Source organism: Rattus norvegicus, chromosome 8 (genome assembly GCF_036323735.1).
Source record: "Rattus norvegicus strain BN/NHsdMcwi chromosome 8, GRCr8, whole genome shotgun sequence".
Taxonomy (NCBI): domain Eukaryota; kingdom Metazoa; phylum Chordata; class Mammalia; order Rodentia; family Muridae; genus Rattus; species Rattus norvegicus.
Window position 1 is genome coordinate 113531648 of NC_086026.1, and position 11165 is coordinate 113542812.

The following is an 11165-nucleotide window of genomic DNA, read 5'->3' on the forward strand; positions in this document are numbered from 1 at the left end:
AGGGGCAGGGAAGGTAGTCCAGTGCTTTGGTAGCATATGCCAAACTGTGGATTCAATCCCACATACTGAAAAAAGAAAAAGTAAAACTTTAATTATTACCTGAAGAAATTTATCTTTTCCTTACCCCATATCAGGAACAAAATACCATTTCATGGAAATCTTTTGTTATTATGATAAAGGAGAAACTTTAGATGACATTGACACCAGATCAATTGTCTCTATTTTTATTCTGTTTAAATAATTAAAAATAGATGTCACATGTGCAGTCTCTCCCTCTCCCTCCTTCTCTCCCTCCTTCTCTCCCTCTCCCTCTCCCTCTCCCTCTCCCTCTCCCTTTCCCTCTCCCTCTTCCTCTCTAGCACACAAACATCTCTGTGTATGTTCAAGCTCTTTGAAGGTTGTTTTTGGTTTTGGAGGATTTGGTTTTGTTTTTTAGTGGGGAGTTGTTTTGGGGGTTGTGGTTTTGTTTGTGGGATTTTTTGTTTTGTTTTCTTTTTCTTCACTTAGGAAAAACCTTTAATGTTCTGGGGCTTTCGCTCTCTTAAGCCTTTCAATATTTCAATGTTATATCTCCTTCCTCAGATCAGCCTGGGGAAGAGTCTAGAATATCAGGGGCTTGTCTCAGTGAGGATGGTAAACGTTTCTGGTACTGGCCTAGCCTTCTTGGCTTTGGGTTATACTAGAGTCAGAAATGGTGGTTAAATGTGTTTGTCTCCCTCCAGTGGTCTTGTGAGGCCATCGGAGGCCTGTGTTGCCAAAGGTCTCACTGTGTGGTCTCCTCCCTCTCGGCAGTCAGGACAGAGTGACCTGGAGAAGCGCAGATGAGCTCCCGTGGCTGTTCCAGCAGCAGGGGAGCAAACAGAAGCTGCACAGCTGCCTCCTCAATCTCTTCGTGTCTCAGAACCTCTACAAAAGGTCGGAAGCTTCTAGATCATCTCTCCCCAGAGGGCGGATTTAAATGGCTAGACGCGTTACGTAACAACAGTAGCAAAATGGAACTGGTTTAAAATTTAAAATCAGAGTAGTCTCAGTAGCACGGAGAGGGGGGTGTGGAGGGGGGGATTTCGTGACAGTTTATAAATTGTCGTGAGATCTTCTTTGTCGTGGGGAGAAAGTATGTTGCTGCTTTTCTAAAATCAGCTAGAATGATCCCAAGGTAATATTATACCTTAGTTTTACATTTAGGCAGATTTTAAATCGTGCAGAGAAATTATTATTGACCTCAGCTTCTCAGGGCTGCCAGGTCTCTCCCGAGTGTCACTTGTAACCAGAGCCTGGGCTCCCGGTGGAATCTGACCAGGGTTAGTGTAAACATTGTTCTATTCCTTCTGTTGCCTCTTTGGATACATTTGAATTTGTTAATGGCATAACTGCCCTTTTATTGGCCTGACTTCTCTCCTACTAAGTCCCAGGAAGAATTTTTTGTTTGTTTTCTGCCTCACTTAGAAATTTAGAAATAGGTCTATAATTTGATTTGCCCCTGAGGCTCACAAATTTCATTGTTGGACCCACTGAGCTCCTTGTGAGCTGCTTGTGAGTCCTGTGAGTTCCCATTTGGCCTTTGGCATGGCATCTCTCTCGCCTCCTGCAAAGGAACACTGTTCCTGTTCCCTCCAGTTCCTCAGGGCAATCAGGTGAATGTGCTATGGGAACTGACCTGTTTCGCTAGTTTCTGCTACTTAATTCCCATCATTTAGAGAGGCGAGCCGAGCTAACTTTAGCATGAAATGTCTACCAGGGATTCCAGTGAATTGGCACCAGAGGTGAGGCAAGAACTTAGCCACAGCTGCCAGCATTATAAAGGCCTTCCCGAGTGCTACGCGCTCAGACAGCAGCAGGTGGCGCTGGTACCCCTTCTGTACAGACAGTACAGGGAGAGGTGAGCGGTCAGACAGCCTGCTGCAGACTCCAGCCAGGAGCAGTAACATGGATGGCAGTGCAAACCTGGCCTCACTGCCCCTGTGCTATTTAGGACCTCTGCATAAACTGCCTACAGCTCCGTAGGAAGGAATTCTGGCATTTTCATTTGCTTTGGGTTTTGAAGTATGGTTTCCCGTCAACTTAACATTGTCTGTTGGAACAGAGGACACTTCGCCGAGTTGCTGAGTTACTGGCAGTTTGTTGGCAAAGACAAAAGCGCCATGGCGACCGAGTACTTTGAGTCACTGAAGCAGTATGAGAACTGCGAGGGCGAGGAGAACATGCTGTGCTTAGCCGACCTGTACGAAACTCTCGGCCGGTTTCTCAAGGACCTAGGACTTCTCAGCCAGGTAACCTCAATGGACCCAAAGACAGGATGTCTCCCCGTGTTTACACATCTCTCCTCCCAGGACTGGAGGATTTTTGTTTGCGAGCACTGAGATCTGTGGTATTGAATTGCTGCTTGATCGGTCTCTCGTGCGCCTTTGTTCCCAGGCCGTGGTGCCTTTGCAGAGGTCCCTAGAAATTCGGGAGACAGCCTTAGATCCCGATCACCCGAGAGTAGCCCAGTCCCTCCACCAGCTGGCCGGTGTGTACGTGCAGTGGAAGAAGTTCAGCGATGCCGAGCAGCTGTACAAACAGGCCCTGGAGATCTCAGAGAACGCCTACGGTGCGGACCATCCACACGCTGCCCGTGAACTTGAGGCGCTTGCGACTTTGTACCACAAACAAAATAAGTAAGTCTTAGATGACTCGCCCTCGGATCTCCCGAAGCCAGGGGATGTTTCTGATGCCCAGAAGTGGGAGGCTTTGCTTTGCAGCGATTTAATTTCCGTATCCTCCGCATCATGTTCAGAGGATATTTCATAGTCTTCTTGGGGAACACAAAGAAAATGAAAATCCCCTAGTTTTTGTTTTGTTCGTTGAAGAAGCATGCGCTTTGAAGCGATGTCGTTTCACCAGCCTTCATGTAATGCAGAGCGCACTGCTCCAGGGGCCACGAGCCATTCTTAGCGGCTGAGTCCAGTTTGGCAAGAAGGTTTTATTGACTCCCAGCCATGGTTTTTATTTGCATATTTGTCTATGGCGGCCTCTGTGCTTCACCGGAAGGTTTTCATAGTTTTGACACAGCCCACAAAACCCACAAACCATACACCATTTGTGGGAAACGTTGGCTGATCCATAGTACAATAAAAAGAATTTCAAGGCGAGGGCGTACCTTAGCAACAGAGAACACTTGCCTTGCTTGTGTATGGCCCTGGATGTGATCCCTGATACCACACGAGGAAGACAACAACTTTTTTTTTTTTTTTTGGTTCTTTTTTTTCGGAGCTGGGGACTGAACCCAGGGCCTTGCGCTTCTTAGGTAAGCGCTCTACCACTGAGCTAAATCCCCAGCCCCAAGACAACAACTTTTAAAAGCTCTCACACTCACTGGGCACCTACTGAGTGGCATCTCGTCCACTCTCAGAAATTCGTTCCCTTCCTCCACTGTTAGGAAGACTTCCTGGAAGTTTCCTTTTAACTTCTATAAGTATTGCTTCACACTAATTTTGCCTAGATTCTTGCATTTATAGCTAACCAAAGATTAGCCTGTCCCGATAAAAGGTGCCCACTGCAAACCAGACATTGGAAACGTTCATTGAGTTGGAGTTAGACTGCTAGAGACTCCAACTGCATTAAATCGGTTTAAAACAATTACATGAGGGCTGGAGAGATGGCTCAGCAGTTAAGAGCACTGGCTGCTCTTCTGGAGGTCCTAAGTTCAACCACATCTGTAATGGGATCCCATGCCCTCTTCAGATGTCTGAAAACAGCTACAGTGTACTCATATAAAACAATTAAATGTGAGCTTTATAGACGGCTGTGTGGGTTTCCTCAGAGACTTTGAACTGCATGAGCAACCACCAGACCCCTGTTGTAGTTAACAGTCAGAACCACTGTGCACTACGTCAATGTTTGTAGCTCCCTGAATCCTTGAATCATGACCATTCATCCCCCTTCTCTCTCTCTCTCTCTCTCTCTCTCTCTCTCTCTCTCTCTCTCTCTCATTTTTTATAAGGTATGAACAAGCTGAACGTTTTAGGAAAAAGTCGGTTATAATCCGTCAGCAAGCGACGAGGCGAAAAGGCAGTCTGGTAATGAGCGTCTGTTCCCATTGCCCCTTGAACCTGAGGGGAAGATGAGGTCTGAATATCATGAGCACAGACACTGGAGCCCTTCAGGTTTTAAGTGACTTCTGGAAAGGCTCTGTTGGCATCTTCCTTTTATAACCACAGTTTAAGAGCTGTATTGTTGAGCAGCACAACCCAGAAGGCTTCTAAGTTATAAAGCTCAGCGGAAGGTACACTCTGGAAAGGCCCTGTTTCCTGTGCGTCTTCTCTGTGAGGAGTTGGGAAAGGACATAGAAGTTTAATCACATCCTCTGTGAGATTCAGCTAGGGAAGAACTGCTTCCGACCATCGGCTTAAGGCCAACGGTTCAAATACAGCATGTTTGGTGGAAGACCTTGGTGTCAACAGAGGTCCACAGGACTGAGCTGCTCAGTGAGTGGGTACAGTGCTTGCTACACATGCATGAGGGTCTGAGTTTGATTTCCCAGCCCCCACAGTAGTGAAAAACAAAATCCACCATGCTGTCATGCTTACAATCCCAGCACTGGGGAAGTACGAACTGGGGGATTCCTGTGACTTTCCTAGCCTCATTGGTGACCCCAGGTCTCAGTGAAGGACACCATTGTAAAAATAAGGTGGGTCACAACTGAGACTCAACACTGGAAGTTGTCCTCTGGCTTCCACGTGCACCTGTGTGCACACATGCGTGATTATAAAACAATAAATATGAATTACTCCATACAAAGGACCTGATGTGTCTGAGTGCAGCTGGAGTGAAAGATCAGTACGCTAGTCCTAGTCTTTTTGAAATACTTTGACAAATACCATGCTAAAATAAATACATCATGGTCGTTTCTCACAAAACAGTGCTTAATGAATGTGTGAACATGATCCCATGTAGAAATAAACACACATGCTCCTCAGAAATATTATATTCAGTGTAACCGCTATCTAGATTAAAGAGAAAGGCTTTCGTTTAGGACAGCAGTAGATGCCTGTGGTTGTGTTTCTTTGTTTCCACAGTACGGGTTTGCCCTACTACGCAGGCGGGCTCTGCAGTTGGAAGAGCTCACCTTAGGCAAGGACAAGCCCGAGAATGCCCGCACCCTCAACGAACTGGGTGTCCTCTACTACCTTCAAAACAATCTTGAGTGAGTACCGTGGCATTCATGATGAGACTCATGAGTGTCCACTGTGTCTCTATTTAACCTGTCTGTCAAGTCCAGGGCTGTGGGGGGAGGTGGGAATAACTTGGCCAATTTCCTGTTACTCGGCAACTTCCCTAGCGCACGGCCCTCATGGTTATGGAAAGCAAGTTAATTTGGACATTATATGTGAGACCCACGAAACAACTCCAGACCAGCAAGGAGCTAGTAGTATCAGCGGGCAGCACCCACTGATTCCACCCCTTGGTTTACGTAGAAAAGACTTCAGGTCTACACTCCGCTGTCTAAAAAACAAGTGCATTTAGGCTTCAGAAAAATGCAACACCTTTTCATATGCTTCCCCTAAGTTCCTTTTACCAACAATCATTTGGCAGTGACTCCTAAGGAAAAAGTAACAAAGGCTGAAGCCTTGCATTGGGCACAGGTCTGACCACTGGAGGGGCCTTAGAAGGCTGTTTCCAAAACTATCTGTGGGTTTTTCTTCTAGGAGAAATGGAGTTGAGACCCGAGCAATCACCCGAGGCCTCATGGGAAGCAAAGGAAGGGGAAGGGCGGGGTAAGGAGGAGGAGGAGTCGAGGGTTTGAATCCTTCACCTCCGCGTGTCTAGGGATAAAAATGGTTCTGTTTCCCACATCACTAAGGGCTCAGAGCTCCGACTAGTAGAGGATAAACTGCTTCAGGCATTTGGGGTTTGTCCCTAGGACAGCAGAGCAGTTTCTGAAGCGCTCCCTGGAAATGAGGGAGCGGGTCCTGGGACCAGATCATCCAGACTGCGCGCAGTCCCTGAATAACCTGGCCGCGCTGTGCAATGAAAGGAAGCAGTACGCTAGAGCAGAGGAGCTGTATGAGCGAGCCCTGGACATCCGGAGGCGAGCGCTGGCTCCTGACCACCCTTCCCTGGCCTACACAGTGAAGCACCTTGCAATCTTGTATAAGAAAACGGTAAGCACATCTCACCCTGTCTGCGTGCTTGATGATAGACTGGAGAGGCCAGGACTGCTGCCGGCCAGTTAGGTTATTACCTGACGGGAGGTCATTGCAAGTGGGCATTTTAATATAAATTATTTAATTTCTAACAAATGAGAACATGAAGGTATATACTGTTTCATTCAATTAAGATACTGATTTGGTTTTCTGAAAACACATCCCAACTACAAATCCAGCATCAACATCGTGAAGGAGTTCCTTTCAAATACAACCCATTTTACCAACATTATGAATGAGATTTTTTTTCTATAGAAATCTCAGGAATTTTCAAATTCCCCCTCCTGTACATGCTGTTAACCAAAACACACCAAATCACCCAGAAGGCAGGGCTGTAGAAAGTGCCTTATTTATTTATTTATTTATTTTTTATTTTTTTTTTACAAAACTGTCATTTTATTTCACTCTTCTCTTCCTTTGTCTACAATTAAACATCTGCTCTTTGCCATGGGAGTAAAGTTTGGACTTTTTGACCTATTCAAAACAAAACTTGGCCACAGCCTGCTTTGAACAGTGAAGCCAAGAGCTGCCGGCCTTGCTGAGAATCTGTGAGGCTCCCTTGCTGGCGGTCCCTCCCGGCATGGAAGGCTTGTATAAGAAGGGAACATGCCGTTCTTTCAGGCCGGCTTCTCAGTTAGAAGAAATCATAAGGAAACCCCCAGGGCACTTGGCAGTTGGTAGGACATGAATTTATTTGGTTGCCTCCTTGAGTTAAGAACGACAGCTGAACTACACAACTGGACTTTTCTTTTACTGGATGAGTAAATAAACTGCAAACTATCTTTCCAAACGACCAGACAATCTCTGTGCTCCCAACGACTTCATTTAGATATTATATTGGATTTTCTGTTACCTGTAGGCGTGACCAGCTGTAGAAAATGCTTCTGCAACTTTAATATATTTGATTTCTGGAGGACGCTCTGGTCAGACAGGATTTCTTGCTTTAATATTTTGTTAGACTATGTTTTTGTTTTTAAGGGAAGAGTTGACAAAGCTGTACCTCTGTATGAATTGGCTGTTGAAATTCGGCAGAAATCCTTTGGCCCAAAGCACCCCAGTGTAGCCACTGCCTTGGTAAACTTGGCAGTCCTTCATAGCCAAATGGTAAGTACTACATTTCAACTGTCTAGAAATGAATGATCTGAATGTAACATATATGCATATATTATATTGTCTTAGGGTTTTACTGCTGTGAACAGACACCATGGCCAAGGCAAGTCTTATAAAGGACAACATTTAATTGGAGCTGGCTTACAGGTTCAGAAGTTCAATCCAGTATCATCATGGTGGGAACATGGCAGCATCCAGGCAGGCATGGTACAGGAGGAGCTGAGATCTATATCTTCACTTGAAGGAAGCCAGGAGCAGCCTGAGCATCCTCAGGCAGCTAGGAGGAGGGTCTCTGAGCCCACCCCACAGTGACACACTGCCTCTAACAAGGCCATACCTTCTAATAGTGCCACTCCCTGGGCCAAGCATATGCAAACCATCACAGATAGATAGATAGATAGATAGATAGATAGATAGATAGATAGATAGATAAATGTAAGTTAATGGCATAGTAAAGAAAGTATAAGGTTATTTGCCAGCTAATGCTTCCTTTTTTAATATTTCAAACATTATTAAAGTTAGATTTGTAAGCTGGTTCCTTTCTGAATGTAGAAGGCCAGCTGACTGCTGAGGTCTGACCAGGTTTGCTTTTCACCTTCTGAGACCTCTGTCATCTCTCTACAGCCCGGTCTCAGAACACCTAAGTGGGTACCCACCAGGCTATGAGCAGGCTTGTGCTTATGTTACAGAATCGAGTCAGATTGTTACAAAGCCATGTCTAAAACTGAAGAGTCTTTACTTTCTGTTATTCTGCTTCTCCAGCCCTGACTGTCCATAAAATAACGTTTCCTTGCATCTCTTAGAAGGATGTTAAGGTTTTCAAAGTGCTGACCAAAGCCGATCAGAGCAGTACAGAATACATTAATAATAATTTTAAACACACCGTGTGTTAAGTGAACACTGTTATTTTTTTTTAATAAGAAAAAGCACAGCGAAGCCCTGCCGCTCTATGAAAGAGCCTTAAAGATTTACGAAGATAGCTTGGGACGGATGCATCCTAGAGTTGGAGAAACATTAAAAAACTTAGCTGTGCTCAGGTAAGAACGTCTCTCGTCTACCCCAATATTTAATAGCTTTGACTCAGCACAGAACAGCATGAAATGTTTATCCCTGAAAATAGTCTTCCTTGGACTAAGGGTAGTTGTTTTGGTCTCGAGTAGCTTTGGATCCTCAAGCAGTACTCAGAAGCAGAGAGAAGGCAGGCTTACTTTTTGGAGTGTAGGTTGGCAAATAGTGAAGATGGTTTTTACCGGTGCTGCTGCCCGTGGGATGATAGGGTTGCCTAGTAACCTCCGAGCTGACAAGTAAGTTGTGTGTTGAGTTTTGCTCACTCCTATATGTCCATCTCGGGATGCAGGTGATAACAACACTTTGCATCCATGACAACAGGGTTTTACTGGTGCACATGCAAGAGACAGAAAGTTCAACAGTACAGATAGAAGGGTTTGGGAGTCCTGGCTAACTGGTCTACCTGGGTGAATATCTTAGAGGAGAAAGAAAAAGAGTTCAGTGGGGAATAGCAGATTATTTGCAACTTGTTTTTCTGTGTCTTGGATGGCTACTTAGAAGCAAGAGCTTCTTCTTAATAGCAGCACATCTCTCATGTTTTTTCCTCTCAAAGCTATGAAGAAGGGAATTTTGAAAAGGCTGCTGAACTGTACAAAAGGGCGATGGAAATTAAAGAAGCAGAGACATCACTTTTGGGTGGAAAAGCTCCTTCAAGGCAGTCATCAAGTGGAGACACGCTTCTCTTTAAAACAACTCATTCTCCTAACGTTTTCCTTCCCCAAGGACAAAGCTAACTGTCAATTCTTTGCAAGAATACTTCCGGCTCAAACAACTAAACATCTGGAACACTCTAACTCAAAACTTAATGTTTTTATAGAAAAATCATTTTTGCAACATCAGCAGTGTTGTTTAACTGGCGTTTGTATGATGTATTGAATTGTTGTGCCAAGTGTAAATTGATTAAAGAACCTGGTTCCTATGGGATGAGATCCAGGATGAAGACATCAGCATTCAGTGGCATGAGGAGTGGCTTGGTCTCTGAAACAAGAGCTGGCAGGATCCCATGGTTTAAGAATTCCACGGTTCTTTTCCTCCCTCAAGAGCCTTAGTTAGCCCTGTTGTTTATTGTCTGTTCCTAGCAGGGCTCTGAGCCAGCTCTCTACCTCAAAGAACTTTCAAGGGCTACATGTGAGGGTCAGAGGTCAGCCTTGGATATCATTCCTCAGGTGCAGTTCACCTTGACTTTTTTTTTTTTTTGAGACAGGGTCTCAGTGACCTGGTGCCCATTTAACTGGGGTGACTGGCCATCTGGCATCCTAGTGACCTATTCTGCTTCCACCCAAGACAAGATTACAAGCTTCCATTTCTACTCCCAGCTCTCTAAAGTGGGTTCTGGGGATTGAACTCGGATCCTTATGCTTGTATGGCAGACACTTCACCAGCTGAGCTATCTCCCTAGCCTCTGTTGTGAATCTCTGTAGCTCAGGGCAACCATGGACTCTGGATCATTCCTCCTCAGCCTCCTGAGTGCTGGGACCACAGGTACATACTATGACAGCTGGCTTTGCTTTTGAGCCTTCCTTTTCCCTAAGCTGATTTAGCCAGCCTCTGCTTTCTGTGCTGTGATTCTGATTGGCATCCATGCAATCACGGGTGTCGGCTCTTTACCATCCTGATCTTTCTGGTTGTGGTACAGGTCTGAGAATCCAGCTAATCATGGGCTGAGGCAAGAGGTTCTCAAAGTCACTACCAGTTTAAGAGTATGGGGTGAGTTCAAGGCCAGCCCGGGCACCTTAGTGAGACATTGTCACAAAATGAAAAAGTAGAGCTGAGGATACAGCATTAGTATGCATTGGACCCTTGGTTTAGTTCTCAGCACACGCGCGCACACACACACACACACACACAGCCATGACAAGTCCATTTCTTTTGTAAATGGTCGAAATCAATCTTGCTTTACCTCAATTAGATGTTGTTTTTATACTGGAAATTAAATATTTTTATAGACTTTATAAATATTGCCACATTTTAGATATTTTTATTTGTATATTTATAGTAAAACTTTCAACGATTTTAAATAAGATCTCAATATGTATTACTGTTAAGATGACAGGCATAAAAATTGTATTTGTTTTAAAATAAAAGTGCAATTTGCAAGTTGTTTTGTATTCTGTATTAGAGGGCTATTTTGCATAATTATTTAAGAATAAACATTGAGGGGCTGGGGATTTAGCTCAGTGGTAGAGCGCTTACCTAGGAAGCTCAAGGCCCTGGGTTCGGTCCCCAGCTCCGAAAAAAAGAACCAAGAAAAAATAAATAAATAAATAAACATTGAACATGTTTCAGCAGACTTGAATGCTGACTGAGTTTACTCAGTAAACTTGTTCAACTTGAAGAACTCTGGTGACCTCAAGGTGTGCCCAGTGTCACCCAACTCCTGGGGCATGCAGAAGCCAGTGCCATTACCAGCCAGAACTTACAATTCAGACTTCAAGGCCCTCCCTGGCCAGCTCACTCCTGCTGAATCTTTGAGCTTGGGAAGCACTGCTAAAGTCTACACACTACTATGGTGACTTAAGTTATACGGGACGTGACAAAATAAGCTTTCTCCTTCCACCTTTTGGAGGAGGCTCAGAGGAAATGAAAGGCTAAAATATGACCATAACCTATCTTTGGGGTTTGCCCCCTCTGAAAGGTACAAATAACAGAATTCGTGAGCATATTAGACATTGATTTTATAACTAGCATATCAAAGCTTAAAAATCTATTTCATGACTAATTTAATACACTGAAAATATAGTATTAATTTCCTTAAATTAAAAAAAACTTTGAGAAATAATCTGTGACCAGTACTCTAAAAGA

At 44.5% G+C, this 11165-nt stretch overlaps 1 protein-coding gene across 1 annotated transcript in view; it reads left to right on the forward strand.

The window, feature by feature from the left end:
• The window catches only part of Nphp3 (nephrocystin 3), a 40472-nt gene extending 30940 nt beyond the window's left edge, over positions 1-9532 (forward strand). Inside the window, exons 19-27 of the mRNA NM_001191882.1 lie at positions 793-915; positions 2084-2270; positions 2416-2657; positions 3983-4058; positions 5058-5185; positions 5903-6143; positions 7164-7289; positions 8217-8332; positions 8917-9532. Of these exons, the coding sequence (NP_001178811.1) occupies positions 793-915; positions 2084-2270; positions 2416-2657; positions 3983-4058; positions 5058-5185; positions 5903-6143; positions 7164-7289; positions 8217-8332; positions 8917-9097 (1420 nt within the window). The 3' untranslated portion in view covers positions 9098-9532. The remainder of the gene's footprint in view (positions 1-792; positions 916-2083; positions 2271-2415; positions 2658-3982; positions 4059-5057; positions 5186-5902; positions 6144-7163; positions 7290-8216; positions 8333-8916) is intronic.
• Positions 9533-11165: the final 1633 nt, after the last annotated feature.